The 17,458-nt window shown below is 41.0% G+C and overlaps 1 protein-coding gene across 1 annotated transcript in view; it reads left to right on the forward strand.

Annotated features, from left to right (window-relative positions):
* The window catches only part of LOC149465259 (doublecortin domain-containing protein 1-like), a 192,380-nt gene that overhangs the window by 142,093 nt on the left and 32,829 nt on the right, over positions 1-17,458 (forward strand). Inside the window, exons 6-7 of the mRNA XM_089673492.1 lie at positions 190-395; positions 885-978. Coding sequence (XP_089529618.1) covers positions 190-395; positions 885-978 — 300 coding nt within the window. The remainder of the gene's footprint in view (positions 1-189; positions 396-884; positions 979-17,458) is intronic.

The raw sequence follows: 17,458 nt of genomic DNA on the forward strand, positions 1-17,458 counted from the left end.
ATCATTGAAAATCTTCACAAGACTTCAGAAATCGCACCTGAAATCGTGCTGAAATCGCACACAAATCACAAGATTTTAAATTGCAGTGGTGTGACTGATGACTTGATAGCCACAAAGATGGATGTCCTATTCTAGAGACATTCATTAGCATGCACTGGTTCCATAACACATATTTTTTTTTTCTTGCAGAGAGTGCTCTTCCATCTGGTAAATTGACCTGGACTATGAATGGTCTTATGAATTCTAGCTCATGGAATATAGGAAAGAATAAACTTACCATATCCAAACAGAGAGAGTCTCCTTCTACAGGTTCTACTGGGAGAATTCTGGTGTTTGCAAATGGCAGTGGGAAGGATGGACATGTCATCTCTACAACACTGGATCAAATGGAAGAGGTGGGCACATTCCTTCATTCCCAACTCTGCCCAATCTCCAGGGACAGTCCGTAGATTTACAGGGTTGTGTATGGAGCTGAGCTGCATTAAAGGTTGAAGAATGGAGCAGAGGGAGTTGAGTACAGTGTGTAAATAATCCCAAATTCTGTACTGTTTTTTTACTCCTGATTAGCCAGGGGCTATCACATGAGGCAGGGGAAGGAGTTCATAGGCCTTTATGAGCTCCAACAAGTAGGTTCAGAACATACACTGGGTTTTCTTTTCTTTGTCCTGGTGGCTGGGGGGATTAGTGGACAAGCGGGGAAAGGTGAGTGTATGCTCCTTTGGGAGGGGACAGGGAATGCTGGGAGAGCCTTTCACTTTGCCCTACATGATCTAAGAAAGCAATGACACAGTACAAAATGTTTATGGTTGAACATATTCCATTTATATTACTTGTATTGTCTGGAATATTACTCATAACATTGTTATTTGTATCTTTTCATTTAGTTTTTAGATCTGTGTACTTCCAAAGTGAACCTTGGATCATCAGCAAAGTGGATATTTGATGTTAATGGAGAGAAAGTTGAATGTTTAAGGAATGGTAAGTATTTAATTTTTCAAATTCCTTATTTATATATTGCTGAGGTCACATACTGTAAATGTAAAGAATAGACTTTGTACAGGATGCATGATACGTTTTCATGGGAATATCTAGAATACACAGTGGAGCAAAAAAGTATTTAGTCAGCCACCAATTGTGCAAGTTCTCCCACTTAAAAAGATGAGAGAGGCCTGTAATTGGCATCATAGGTAGACCTCAACTATGAGAGACAAAATGAGAAAAAAAATCCAGACAATCACATTGGCTGATTTGGAAAGAATTTATTTGCAAATTATGGTGGAAAATAAGTATTTGGTCACCTACAAACAAGCAAGATGTCTGGCTCTCACAGACCTGTACCTTCTTCTTTAAGATCTGGGGCTCCACGCAAGATCTCACCCCGTGGGGTCAAAATGATCACAAGAACAGTGAGCAAAAATCCCAGGACCACACGGGGGGACCTAGTGAATGACCTGCAGAGAGCTGGGACCAACGTAACAAAGGCTACCATCAGTAACACACTACGTCGCCAGGGACTCAGAGAATGCTGAGTTGCATCCAAAGAACACCATACCTACTGTGATGCATGGGGGTGGCAACATCATGCTTTGGGGCTGTTTCTCCGCAAAGGGACCAGGACGACTGATCCATGTACAGGACAGAATGAATGGGGCCATGTATCGTGAGATTTTGAGTGCAAACCCCCTTCCATCAGCAAGGGCATTGAAGATGAAACGTGGCTGGGTCTTCCAACATGACAATGATCCCAAACATACTGCCCGGGCAATGAAGGAGTGGCTTCGTAGGAAGCATTTCAAGGTCCTGGAGTGGCCTAGCCAGTCTCCGGATCTCAACCCCATAGAAAACCTTTGGAGGGAGTTGAAAGTCCGTGTTGCCCAGCGACAGCCCCAAAACATTACTGCTCTAGAGGAGATCTGCATGGAGGAATGGGCCAACATAACAGTAACAGTGTGTGCCAACCTTGTGAAGACTTACAGGAAACGTTTGACCTCTGTCATTGCCAACAAAGGATATATAACAAAGTATTGAGATGAACTTTTGATATTGACCAAATACTTATTTTCCACCATTATTTGCAAATAAATTCTTTCCAAATCAGCCAATGTGATTGTCTGGATTTTTTTTCTCATTTTGTCTCTCATAGTTGAGGTCTACCTATGATGCCAATTACAGGCCTCTCTCATCTTTTTAAGTGGGAGAACTTGCACAATTGGTGGCTGACTAAATACTTTTTTGCCCCACTGTATACACTATATTGCCAAAAGTGAATCATTGGATCCAGGTGTTCCAGTCACCTCCATGGCCTCAGGTGTAAAAAAAAGCAAGCACCTAGGCATGCAGACTGCTTCTATAAACATTTGTGAAAGAATGGGTCACTCTCAGGAGTTCAGTGAATTCAAAGTGTGGTACCGTGATAGGTTGCCACCTGTGCAATAACTCCAACCGTGAAATTTCCTTGCTACTAAATATTCCATGGTTAACTGTTAGTGGTATTATAACAAAGTGGAAGCAAGTGGGAACAACAGCAACTCAGCCATGAAGTGGTAGGCCACGTAAAATGATAGAGCAGGGTCAGCGCATGCTGAAGCACACAGTGCGCAGAGGTTGCCAACTGTCTGCAGAGTCAATAGTTAAAGACCTCCAAACTTCATGTGGCCTTCAGATTAGCACAACAACAATGCGTAGAGAGCTTCATAGAATGGGTTTCCCTGGCCGAGCAGCTGCATCCAAGACTTACATCACCAAGTGCAATGCAAAGCGTTGGGTGAAGTGGTCTAAAGCACACCACCGTTGGACTCTAGAGCAGCAGAGACGTGTTCTCTGGAGTGACAAATCACGCTTCTCTGTCTGGCAAAACGATGGATGTGTCTGGGTTTGGCGGTTGCGAGGAGAATGGTACTTGCCTGACTGCACTGTGCCAAGTGTAAAGTTTGGTGGAGGGGGGATTATGGTGTGGGGCTGATTTTCAGGGGTTGGGTTTGGCCCCTTAGTTCCAGTGAAGGGAATTTTTAAGAAATGAGCATATCAAGACATTTTGGACAATTGCATGCTCCCAACTTTGTGGGAACAGTTTAGGAATGGCCCCTTCTCATTCCAACGTGACTGCGCACCAGTGCACAAAGCAAGGTCCACAAAGACACGGATGAGCAAGTCCTGATCTCAACCTGATAGAACATCTTTGGGATGAATTAGAGCGGAGAATGCAAGCCAGGCCTTCTCGTCTGACATCAGTGCCTGACTCACAGATGCACTTTTTGAAGAATGGTCAAACATTCCCATAAACACACTCCTAAATCTTGTGGGCAGTCTTCCCAGAAGAGTTGAAGCTGTTATAGCTGCAAAGGGTGAGCCAACTCAATATTGAACCAGGGCGGACTGACCATTTGGAAACTCGGGCACTGCCCGAGGGCCCAGGGTCAGTAGGGGGCCCCGTGAGATGCCCCTGTACCTTTTTCATAGGTTTTTTTGAGTTTGGGCAAGGACACAGGGGCCCCATTATCCCCTATTGCCCGGGGGCCCCATGAGTTGTCAGTCCGCCCCTGTATTGAACCCTACGGACTAAGACTGGAATGCCTTTAAAGTTCATGTGCGTGTAAAGGCAGATGTCCCAATACTTTTGGCAATATAATTTCTCAAACCATACCAGTTTATTTATATTGTTGGCTGTGGAGTCAAAACCAATAATTATACATCTTGTTTTTTGATGGTTGATAATGTAAGAAATTGGGGCAGTAGTGTCTATTCTCCATCTTTGACAATGTTGCTGGTTCGGATTTTCCTATTTTTTGTTTTAAATTAAGAACAGGTGCAACACGTAACCCAAACTAAGGCAGCCCATAGACAATTCGATTTTCCTTCCACCACGGGTGGAAGGAAAGAAAATCTCTCGATTCCCCCAACAACACAGTCAGTGTTGATGGGGAAATGCCTTTCGCAGTGTTATTATGTTCTGCTCGTGCAGAGGCATGGGGAACCTTCCCAACTTGTAGAGCACTATGAATACTGCTAGCGGCTATCGCCATCAGCAGTAATTACATGTAGAAAAACCCGACAGGCTGGTTGTGCCCAAGTCGATCAATATATCAACTTGGGTACAATCAGCCTTCCCATACATGGATCGAATCTCGGCCAGTTCCTGCTGAGCCGTTCAATTTCCGATCTATGCATGGCCACACTACAGAACAAGGGGGAACAAACAGTGTTATAGGTCTGGGGGGATATAGCCCCCATTGGTTAAGGGTAGCTATGGGAAAAGAGAGAAACATAAGTATTTTAATGTATTTATTGATTTTTACTAATAAAGGTCTGTGTTTGAAATTTCAATCACAACAAGCCATATCTGTAAAAACTAGTTTTGGCGAAGTACACTATAAATAAACTATTTTTGGATGAGGAATGAGGGGTTTCCTGGGGTCTGAGCAGCAATAGTGTCAATACAAGTGACTTGTATTAGCATTGTTGTTTATTAGTTTCATGGCTCATGCACCCATGTGTCGAAAGCAAGAACATTCTGCTATACTGCATTGTAAATATGAGGGGATGAATAAGATTAATTGGATTACTAGAAATGTCCTTCCTTAAGCAATGTTCTACATAATGTCTCCCGCTCTTGGATACAGGGAGAAATGGTCCTTTTAATCCCTCTCCAAAACAGGAAGCACTTAAACCCCACTCAACAGACTCAAGGATGTCTCAGGGCTTGTGTTCAATGACTTTAGTTTTACTCTGTTGCCATTTCTGGAGAAACTTGGATTTGGTTTGCAATATATGAATTTTTAACTGGATCTTATGACACCCGAATAAACAAACCTTAAATTTACTAAACTGTAATTCTAAAGATCATTTCAACTTTAAAAAAGCTTTTTGTATATTAGTTCCAGTCTATGGAGTAAGTCGTTTTTTGGTAGTTTTAGGGAGAAGTTGCCTCCATTTGAGATAGGTGCAGCGTGGTTCAGCAGCAGTAATCACACAGATGTATTGAAGAACTTGCAAACAGTACAATTTAAAAGAATAATACACTCTTTGTGTACCTATATTTACTGTATATAGTAGCACTGCAAACAGTACAACAGCCTAGCAGGGAGCTCACCCTACCCAGGACTTACAGTCAGTGTGCCAAGGGAGGTATAATGTTGCCTGGCCAGGCCAAGCCAAGAGAGGGCTTGAAGAAGTGCAGATGTAGAGCCTGAGCTTTCCCGACCACTTTTGAACCTCTCCATGCCACTAATGCTGTCCATGATGGGTGGGTATCCTTTGCTACATTAGCCACTTCGCAAATGCGTACCAAAAACTGGGGGTCGGGACTTCAAAAGACTCTACGTGACCCAAGATGGCCACCAGGGTCAACTGGATGCAGTGTAGCCAACCAGAACAATGCTCCAGAGGACATAGGAAACCATTTAGAAACCAAGTTTCTCTGACTTCCCCTCCAACTGCAGTACTGCTCTGGACGAGCAGCACCTACAAGGGAGAAAACAGACTGCACCTGTCTACATGCTTCTGACCTGCTTCTGATGTCCTTCTGAATTGCTTTTATTTGCATCTAGATTGCGTGTGGTAAAAAGCCTGCAGTTCTGACACTGCAGAATAAGGCATTTTAAGCCTTATAAAACAGTTTATTCTTAAAGAGGAATTTCAGGCATGGATATTTTATACATAGTTACATTGGCCCAGCTTGGACCAATGTAACTATGTATATACCGTACCTGGCCCATGCCAGGAATCTGAATCACTGAAGTAGATACCACTACTCTGGTGATCTTCACTTGCTTCTGGGTTCCTTGTTGAGCAGCTGGCCTGATGCATTCTGAACATCATGGCATGGGCACCATTCAAAGAATGCTTTGCATTTTCTGAATGAATGCAAAGCATACTCTGATTCTTCTTTAAGTGCTAATTTTTATGTGCAATACCCCAGAGCTACCAATAAGAATTCAACTTGTAATGATTTGTAGAGACTGGCCTGGTACTGCATTTACCTATTGTGACAGGACGAGACTCTGTCACTATGAAATTTGTCAGTTAAAGGACACAGGGTGTGCACATTGGCTGAGTGCAGGACTACGGAGTATAGCTGTTGAGTGGAGAAAACTGCTTTTGAAGCTTTCTCCAGGTTTTGGTATTCCTGGAAGGGGCTCCATAGTTTGGAGATTCCATAGTGTCTTGGGCAGGACGGAATCTCCAACCCAGTGTCCGGGTTTTGTGGAGGAACAGCAGGGTGTGTGTCCAGGTGAACACAGGCCTTATAATGGAGGTTTAGGAATACCTCAAGGCTCCACCCTAGAGAGACAGGAGCCCTCCTACAGGAGTCAGAGAAGCTGCAGGTGGCAGCCGGAGTATGAAGGGCTGCAAGAGACAGTTAACGGTTTGAGGAGCTGTGTGCGTCTGAGGACTTGGCCAGAGGAGTCATGTGTGAGCTGTGTGCCCAAAAAAGCCGGTGGTCAAAAGGACCAATAACTATAGCAACAGTGCTGCTGAAGAGTAGCCAGGTGGGCTAGTATTTTTATTTGCATTGTGTATATTTTGCTGGAGAAGAACCCCTGTGTGAGAAATGTGTTTTGGATTTTTTTTTTTTTTTTAATAATAAAAGTGGGCTACCAAGCCTTGAGAAATAGTTCTTGACTGTCGTGAACGCATCTATCACTGAGCTAAACATCCCCAAATATTACACTATACACTCATGCACGGTATGCTGTACTTTGCCCAACAACAAAAACAAATGGTTTTTCACAGACTGCTTGAAGACGTAATATACAGTAAAATGAATATGAACCCCACATTTTTTTTTTAGATTGACTTGAATTAAGCAAAGCGGTAGCAGCCCAAGCTCCATGCAGCCTTGGCAATCAAAGACCAGACCAATTGTGTTCCCCCCCACCGAAGCTTGGCTAATTGGAAAGCCCAAATGCCAACCCAGGTCATTATTTATCTTTGGCAGTCCAATACTGATTTCTAAATCTTTATACCCATTTGTAATGAAATAGGACAGAACAGAAAAGCTCAAATTAAGCCGTCAATGATTTTGACATGCGAGAAAAGAACATTTGCTGCAGTATACGTCTTCTCTAAATTTTCTTTTTTTTTTACTTAGAAATGTTATGATTTGATGACATTCTGTTATGATACATAATGGCCTGAAAGACTTTGCAGTCTTGAAATGTACTGATAAAGTTGTAGAAAGATAATTCATCTAGTTAGGTAACATTTATCTGGTGTAATTATCCATGCATTATAGGTATTATGTACATCTACATTATAGTGACAGTCTTGCCGAACAGTTTTAAAACATTGGCTCTGAACTACATTTGATGCTTGTGACCCAGAGCTAGACAATTTCATCTGGATCATCGGCTGAGCAGATAATGCATTTGATCATTGTATAATGAATATGTTTGTTCCACAGTTGTAATTGCAACAGGCTAATTATCCTGAATGTGCTTTTTTCCGCAATGTTGAAAGTCAATAAACTTGCTTGTAGCAAGACACTTTCAATCAATATATAAGAGATTTAAAGTGGAATCTTTACCTTGGCAAGCTATTAATGGTTTTGCAGCAATTTATTGAAAATATTTGGGCTGCCACTGATGACCTCTCCTTCTGAAAATACTAGCTGTTTGGCTGCTAAGCTGATCTAGTGGTCCCAGTACTGACTGAGTCAATGCAGGTAGCCTAGCAATAGGCATTTTCAAAAGCACAGGTTTTTAATAAAGTATATCTATTATACATCATGCCCTTGGGCATCCTCCGCCTTTTTCCCAATTCTCCAGCAAATTTCATCTGCCAGCCTGGATGCAGTTCCACTACTTCCATCTGCGACGTGCTGCTAGAGCTTAATTCTCTCAGTTGTCTTTCCTCCAAGTTGATCCTATCGAGGAGCAGCTGGCCCCAGGAGACCTCGATAAGTACCAGTATGGGGTACTTCTGAGTGTTAACTCTCCCAAAGTTGAACGCATGTGGAAGAATGATATTCCATCCCTAGATAGGGAAAATTGGGAGGACTGTTTAGAATGGGGTCCCAAACTTGTTATCTCTTCTAGGGGCAAGTTAATCCAGGTCAAGTTTTTACATAGGGTATATTACACCCCACCAGGGGTGGACTGACAACTCATGGGGCCCCCGGGCAATAGGGGATCTTGGGGCCCCTGTGTCCTTGCCCAAACTCAAAAAAGCCTATGAAAAAGGTACCAGGGGCATCTCATGGGGCCCTCTACGGACCCAGGGCCCTCGGGCAGTGCGCGAGTTTCCATATGGTCAGTCCGCCCCTGCACCCCACCGATACTCCATAGCATGCACCTGGAACGAGTTCCCACTTTCTTCTAGTGTTGATTGCATATAGGGGTATGGGAGTACCCTAAAATAGCGACCTACTGGTCTGACATTTTGCAAAGATTAATCTCTGGTTGCAATTGTCTATACCATCCTCCTGTGAATTATCCTTAGTAGGTATTCATGAGGATGACCAACGCTCTCACTACACTCAATTACTGATCTCCTATCTTTTGTTTTATGCAAAAAAGAAAGCATGCTGAAATGAACCCCGCTGACCCCCCCTAGGGTGTCTTACTGGGAGGCCATGGTGAATGCGGCCCTACCTATGTACAGACTTACCTATACCAAGGTTGTCCTTGGAAGTATAATAAAGTGTGGTCCCCTTGGACTTCCAGCTTGTGAAACTTATCTGTAATCCCATTTGGATGGTGGAATAGGGTGCACTAGACAGGGTGATAGGCTTGTGCTTCCCTGCCCCTAGACAACCCCCCCCCTTCCCCCTACCTTTTCCTTTCCTGACATCCCAACTGCGCCACCTACCCTTTCCTCCCTTTTTGCTGCACTTTAATCCTACCTATTAGTTATGGAACACTTGACTGCATTGACTATGCTGACTATGCTAAGCACTCCAGTTTTATTTAAAAAAAAAAAAAAAAAAAATATATATATATATATATATATATACCTAAACAGGTTAAATTAACATGATCACCAAAATAATGTATATGTGCAGCAAAGAGTTTATTTTTAGGGTTTATTTTTACCGCTCCCCCAAAACTTTCCTTAAAGTTTCAAGGGCAAAGGATATATCTTGTTGCTGCAATGCTTTGCTTCTCAGCCATGGCAAAAATGACCCCAACCACCACACATTTGGTGAGTAGTACTGCCTCCCCAAAATAACTGTACCACAACTGCCTCAACAAGCAATCCTGCAACCTCGCTCAACCACTGTAAAGGGCCTCGCTGCAACCACCCTCCAACCATGTGCAATGTACGCAGTGCAGTGGTGCAGTGTTTACAAGGTTAAGAGGCTATAAAGAGGCAACATATTGCCTCCTCACCACCTTTCAAAGTGATCCCACTGCTGTGACAACCACATGTATAAACATAGCCATAGTATTGGAAATAATAGAGAAGAATTAGAAGCTCTATGCAGGTGCAGAAAAATTTTACCAGACAGTAAGTGAGGGAAAATTATTGTCATCAGGACAGGAAGTGAGAAAATCTCTCCAATGGAGCCCCAAGTAGCAGTAGGAGCTCAATAATGGTTCTAGGTTGACTCCTGTTTAACTGCAGAGGCCACACATGCTTAACCAGCTGAATTTCGATCCATCTATGGCCACCTTTTACTCTAAAATAGAAAAAAAAAAGTTTGGCTGGACATTCACTGTAAAGACAATATATACTATAGGATTATGGGAGCAGTAATACTAAGGAGTTCCACCCAGGATACATACAATATTTTCCCAGGATTCACACATTTTTCCACTTGAATCCAATTATAAAGACATAAATCTTGGGCATTCTTGCAGTAATGAAAGATAAACCATATATTTTGCTATGCATACTAACTAATGATCCATGGTGTGCTTCATTGTGGCACCATACATTTTAACTACTTCACCAGGTGGACATCATATGATGTCCTGGGAATAAAGTGGTTATACCAGGATGATGCCTGCACCTGCACACATGTGAGGTATTGTCGTGAACATCAGAGCCAGATCAATAATTTCAGCTCCAGACCTCTTGTGCAACTCTAAGCAGGTAACCTGTAAAGGCATTTAAAGCTTCCCCTATAGAGATTTTTAGGTATCGAATTTTGGCGCCGTTCCACGGGTGTATGCAATTTTATGCATGACAAGTTGGGTATCTATTTACTTGGTGTCTTACCAAAAACAATCTGTATTACATAGTGTTTGTGTGCAATATTATTAAATACTGTCTGACATAAAAAAATGCAACACCCACAATTTTTTTCTCTAGGGGCTCTGCTAAATATACATATAATGTTTGGGAGTTCTAAGTAATTGTCTAGCAAAAAAAATGTAGATTTTTACATATACAGTATGTGAAAAGTGTCAGATTTGGCCCAGTATTCAAGTGGTTAAAAGACACCCCAACACACCACTCCAGTAGTAGCTAATGCTCCCACGTTACAGTGCTCCTATATGCTGCATTGTGGTGCAGTACATTTAAAAAGGTTGTGTCTGTAATTTTTTTTTAATGGTGCTCTTCCACCCCATTTAAAATGAACAAAGTGTGTCCTAATGCATGATAACGCATAATATAAATGGGAACTTACATATGTGTAAATTGTATGAACACATTTACAAGTACTTTGTCACTTTATTATTTCATCTATAAGTACATTTCACTGTAAAATATATGTAAATGCTTTTAACAGAAATGGAATTTATTCAGTATTTTTCAGAACTGTACTTGTAAAAGAGATTCAATTTAGCTTTATACATTTATGTGTAAATGTTTTAGAAAATGTGATTAAATATATTTTGTAGATTTTCATGGGGACAGGAATATGTTCTCCTTAACTGTAAGCATTACTACCTGTTTGTGGTGCTACTCAATGGTGGTGCTTTACTAATCCTTCTTACAATGCAAGTCTATGGGTCTGCCAACCCAGGAAAAACAATGCCCTTGTTGTGGGGCTGATAATCTCTCACGAGTTGCTAAGCAGGTAAAGAGTGTAGCTGCAGTATAGAGCATCCTCTACAGTACTGGCTAATATACAAATCACTTATTAAAAGTGACTCTATCAAATGTCAAAAAAATCCAGATTAAAACCTCCTTGAGAATTAGAAGCTCTATGCAGGTGCAGAAACATTTTACCAGACAGTAAGTGAGGGAAAATCATTGTCATCAGGACAGGAAGTGAGAGAAATCTCTCCAATGGATCCCCAAGTAGCAGTAGGAGCTCAATAATGGTTCTAGGTTGACTCCTGTTTAACTGCAGAGGCCACACATGCTAAACCGGCTGAATTTCAATCCATCTATGGCCACCTTTTACTATAAAATAGAAAAAAAAAAGTTTGGCTGGACATTCACTGTAAAGACAATATATACTATAGGATTATGGGAGCAGTGACACTAAGGAGTCTATTTATAAATGTTTCCACCCAGGATCCATACAATATTTTCCCAGGATTCACACATTTTTCCACTTGAATCCAATTATAAAAGCCATATGAATCTTTAGTGAAAAAATGTGTAAATTCATTCACATTCTTGCAGTAATGAAAGATAAACCATATATTTTGCTATGCACACTAACTAATGATCCATGGTGTACTTCATTGTGGCACCATACATTTGAACTACTTCACCAGGGGGACATCATATGATGTCCTGGGAATAAAGTGGTTATACCAGGATGATGCCTGCACCTGCACACACGTGAGGTAGAGTCGCGAACATCAGAGCCAGATCAATAATTTCAGCTCCAGACCTCTTGTGTAACTCTAAGCTGGTAACCTGTAAAGGCATTTAAAGCTTCCCCTATAGAGATTTTTAGGTATCGAATTGTGGCGCCGTTCCACGGGTGTATACAATTTTATGCATGACAAGTTGGGTATCTATTTACTTGGTGTAACATCATCTTACCAAAAACAATCTGTATTACATAGTGTTTGTGTGCAATATTATTAAATACTGTCTGACATAAAAAAATGCAACACCCACCATTATTTCTCTAGGGGCTCTGCTAAATATACATATAATGTTTGGGAGTTCTAAGTAATTTTCTAGCAAAAAAAGTAGATTTTTACATATACAGTATGTGAAAAGTGTCAGATTTGGCCCGGTATTCAAGTGGTTAAAAGACACCCCAACACACCACTCCAGTAGTAGCTAATGCCCCCGCGTTACAGTGCTCCTATATGCTGCATTGTGGTGCAGTACATTTAAAAAGGTTGTGTCTGTAATTTTTTTTTAATGGTGCACTTCCACCCCATTTAAAATGAACAAAGTGTGTCCTAATGCATGATAATGCATAATATAAATGGGAACTTACATATGTGTAAATTGTATGAACACATTTACAAGTACTTTGTCACTTTATTATTTCATTTATAAGTACATTTCACTGTAAAATATATGTAAATGCTTTTAACAGAAATGGAATTTATTCAGTATTTTTCAGAAATGTACTTGTAAAAGAGATTCAATTTAGCTTTATAAATTTATGTGTAAATGTTTTAGAAAATGTGATTAAATATATTTTGTAGATTTTCATGGGGACAGGAATATGTTCTCCTTAACTGTAAGCATTACTACCTGTTTGTGATGCTACACAATGGTGGTGCTTTACTAATCCTTCTTACAATGCAAGCCTATGGGTCTGCCAACCCATGAAAAACAATGCCCTTGTTGTGGGGCTGATAATCTCTCACGAGTTTGCTAAGCAGGTAAGAAGAGTAGCAGCAGTATAGAACATCCTCTATTGGCTAATGTACAAATCACTTATTAAAAGTGACTCTATCAAACGTAAAAAAAATCCAGAATAAAACCTCCTACAGTGGGAAAGCTTTTATACTCACCTCACCAGCGACCTGTGTGTCTACCTACCAGTCTCCTCAACATTCAACACTTCCAGGAGTGTTGGATACCCATGTCCCATGCCACAGGCCATGGTTTCATCCTCCAACCCCTATGTCAGTAATGTGTCCTAATGTTCCCCTGGCTCCATGTAAATTAATTAGAGGTAGAGGATCAGTTTGCTGTCATATCCTTTTTTCTTCCCTGGATCAGTATACTGCTGTATATAGATTTCCATGATAGCAGCTGCATCACAGCATACAATGTTATCTGCTATAATGGTATTGTTACTGTACTGCTACCGCTAGCTATGAAGCCAGAGGAGTAACTACCTGCTTCACCCCAGCATCAGGAACTCCTTGTTCTATGATTTGCTGATGTGAGAATGATATCAGTGCACACGTACAGTATACTGCATGCAATTTTCAAATAGCTGTTATATAATCTTCATGAAAAAATCAGAAGGTCTACCATAAGTGTTTATCCAATTCCTCTCCATGTGCCAAGGCTAGTGCCTTTTTTAAAATTTCTTTGTTTATGAACTGTAGATGTAATACCTTGGAACCAAAACGAAATCTCATCATGGCTTAGTGGTTAGCACTTCTACCTTGCAGCACTGAGGTCCCTGGTTGAAATGATGGTCAAGATATAAATCCTGCCCATCACTGTGTGAGTTGGTCTTCTTACTTTTCTCCTCTATCTCCAATAATACTTATAGCCCCCCTCCCCCCCTTTATTTTGCTGGATGGGAAATGGATCTGAATGAAACACTATCTTAACACTGGAGTAAAATCTGGACAGCTCTCTTCAAGAGCTTCCGTAATGTAATAGCCCTTGAGAACTCCTTCAAAGTGTTCAGTCAGTGGTGCTTCACCCCTGCCAGCATTGCCAAATGTCTTCCCTTATATCCTTCGCCGTGCTTTTATGGCTGTCCAGAATTAGGTGATAGGAAACATATCTGGTGGACATGTCCTGAGGTGAACCATCTATGCACTCACATAAAAAAATGATAAACATGATTCTTCAAGTTAACTTACACAAGAACCATTGAAAAGCTTTTCTGCAAAAACCCATTGACGGTGTTTGGCATGGTGAAAGAACCTTCATCACCTTTATCTTTATGGCGACAAAACAAACAATTGCCTGAGCTTGGAAGTTGCCCACTCTCAATTGCTAGAGTCAGGAATTGCATAAAGGACATGTTTATTAATGAGAAACAGCCATCTTGGCCGATACACAGGATAAATCCCTAAACATTTGGCAACCGTGGCTTGATTAGTTTTTGCTTAATCAAGCCACCGTGAATCTCCTCCACTTTTATAGAAGGAATCTATGGTTACTTCCCTGCCTATTTAGACATCCTCTGGGGTACCCCCCCTTCCTTCTCCTCTCCCCCTCCTACCTGACCCCTATATCATTTCCTCTTCCGTTCCCTCTGCTTCTTTGATTTCTTTTTCTCTCTTTTCTCTCTTTTTACTCTTCTTGATACACTTTCTTTCTTCTACTGCCTATGAGTAGAATTGGATGCTGGCCTTTTTTCATGGTCCATTTTCTCTTTAGCAGTATTGCTGTGTGATCTCACTGTCAATGGGCCTCTCTTTCCCATAAAATTTTTTGTGTAAATTCTCAGTAACACCCATTTTAAATTAACCCGGTCACTTGTCATAAGTATCTGTGATCATTCATTGATCTTCATTTGAGGCCTATGAAACAGTGGGTTTTGTGATTGGGAACAGTGTTGGCCTGCCAGTTTTTTTTTTGTTTCCCCCTTTTTATAACCTATCAAGTCTGGAACCATTGTTTTCATGTGCCTTATGGTATTTGACTGCATATATATTTGTTCGCCTGTATCGTTTCCCTTTGTTCTTGTATTTTCTACAATATTTTAATAAACATTATTGTACAAGAAATGATGGTCAGGACACTATCCCACTTTCCAAAGACTGGTAGGTTAATTGGCTTCTTTCCAAAATTGGCCCTGATTTGTATAATAAGGATAAGTACCTTTGATTGTAAGTTCCATGACAGCAGAGACTGATGTGAGTGTACAATATGTAAAGTACTGCATACATTTGGTGCTGTATAAATACCTATAATAGATCAAATGTATTGATTGCATGCACTTTAGCTGCCTAGACTACTGAACTGCCATCTCTAACATGAACTACAGAGCAAACAAAGCTCCAGACATGTAACGTATTTGTCAGGGAAGTGTTGTAAGATTAATCCATTAAAGGTTTTGGTTAGAGAAACCAACACCTATAAGAAACCAGGGTGTTGACCTTCCAGTACCTAAAAAAACTGAAAGTTGCTATGTATGGAAAGATATATTTGCGCAATATAAGTGATCATGTGACAGGTACTCCATAAACGACAAACAAATGAGCGCACTGGAGGACCTTTGTCTATATTGCTGGAGATCAGATGAGTTAGAAAATGTTAGAAATGTCTCTGCTAATCATGCTGCAGTGAGCAGAGATACACTACTCTGTCCTGTTCAATGGGCTTTGGCGTAATCTTGTGATTGGGGTAGCAGAGGTAATACCTGCTGTCTGAGAAGTCTTTAGAAATCAGTAAACGCATAATGGGGATATCAGTTGATATTACTTATTTGCACCTCAGCCCTTAATAACATACATGTTTTAATATACATTATGTATTTCATATGTTATGATGTCCATTTTAAGGGGTTTCAGTTGCATTTTAGAGTTTTTTTTTGCTGTATTCATTTTCATTAGGGTGAATTTTGAAGGCATTATAGTTACAGTCTAGTTGAAAAAAGAAGCAAGTCCATCCAGTTCAACCAGCAGAAGGAAAAAAATATACAAACCTATATACACAATCCTATACACAGTTTATCCAGAGGAAGGCAAAACCCCCCAATAAAAAATGATCTAATTTGCTCCAGCAGGGAAAAAAATGTCTTCCTGATCCCCCAAGAGGCAATCAGAAAATCCCTGGAAAGTATGCACTGAAAATTAAGTATGCATTAAGATATTAGTAAAACACATGCATTTTGTGTGTCTTACATGTAGAACCATTCAGCACAGGGCTTTTCATTTGCTTTAAGAAACCTTTAGATAGAACTAGTTGCAGTTGGGCTCGTTCAAAATTCTTTATATTTAGTCTAATTATGATTGTGCAGATGTACTTATAAAAAATATATGTACACCCTTTAGCTTTATTTCCTCTGTTCATGATTGACTATTTAAATTTCTTATAGTTCTGGCCAGGGGTGGACTGACAACTCATGGGGCCCCCTGGCAATAGGGGATCATGGGGCCCCTGTGTCCTTGCCCAAACTCAAAAAAGCCTATGAAAAAGGTACCAGGGGCATCTCACGGGGCCCCCTACTGACCCCGGGCCCTCGGGCTCTGCCCGAGTTTCCAAATGGTCAGTCCGCCGCTGGTTCTGGCACATTTCTTCACAAATTAAAGAGGAGCTAAACCTATTGATTTAACTGTTTCCCAAAACAAGTACATTCAAGGCCTGCCATAAATAAGAACTCTCACAGTTGCTTGTGCTATCAACCAAACTGTCAAACCATCAAATGGCTGGTGTCTTAACTGATTACATGTGAAGCACCATGATAACTGTAGATCAAACAGGCTAAGATGGCAACTTCCTTCCTTGTTGGTTGTAAAGCATAGGGGGGTTTAGTTCCACTGAACTACAGTCTAATGTTCAAGACACCATGGCCAGGTTTAGGAACTGAAAAAAACTACAGAGCAACTATGAAAATGTAGGAACAACAAATGAACCCAATGCAGATGAGCAGGCTGCTGGAGACTGAAGTTGGGACGCTATCATTGAAGGTGCCTGAATCTGTCTTGATATCAGCTGCCTGAAATTCATTGCATAGCATCACTCCAACTGGGAGAAGGATAGGCAGTACCAAGAGCTAATCAGGCTCTGATACATGCACATGTGCTGACAGGTAACATGTAGATTGATGGAAGAGGGAGCAGATGGATGACTTATCAGTGTGTTGCTGCTCTTTCACGGTAAAGTCAGCAAGCTGTGGGTGGGGAGGTGACAGCAATGTGTTCTTTAGCTGTAAAAAAGAAAATAGTGTTTTACCACTGGTTGTCCTGTCTGGCAGAAGTATGTAAATCACAAAGGTGGGTAAACAGAAATACAAATTATTTGGATGATATTTACAATGGGCATTCAAGTCAAACTGAACTTTTAGTTTTACAAGTATAAAAAGGGATGCTAGCATGGTGGTACTACCCGCAGTAGTAAGTGGCAAGTGTGTCCTATTACTTAGAGGTGGCACGCATGTCATGGGCCAGTCCAGAGGCCATTAATCAAGATGGCAGACAAGGGTGTTAGTGTGTGCATGGAACAGCATGTGGTGATGACGTTTCTTGTGAGCGAAAACCTGCGGATATCTACAGAAGTCCTCAAGCACAGTACTTGATGAGACGCTCAATGTAAGACATTTGAATGGTGTAATCATTTCAAAGATGGCCGTACATCCGTGAGTGATGATCCCCACCGTGGTGGTTCCCAGCCCACAGCAGCCTAATCCTGTATAATTGACACATAACCTGTTGTGAAATTACACAAGAGACAAATCTTTCTGTGAGAATGGTGAACACAATGATGATGATGATGAAGTGAAGCAGGCTGT

This window comes from Staurois parvus, unplaced genomic scaffold, assembly GCF_062004578.1.
Source record: "Staurois parvus isolate SC_StPar_1 unplaced genomic scaffold, SC_StPar_1.0 ptg000138l, whole genome shotgun sequence".
Lineage (NCBI taxonomy): Eukaryota > Metazoa > Chordata > Amphibia > Anura > Ranidae > Staurois > Staurois parvus.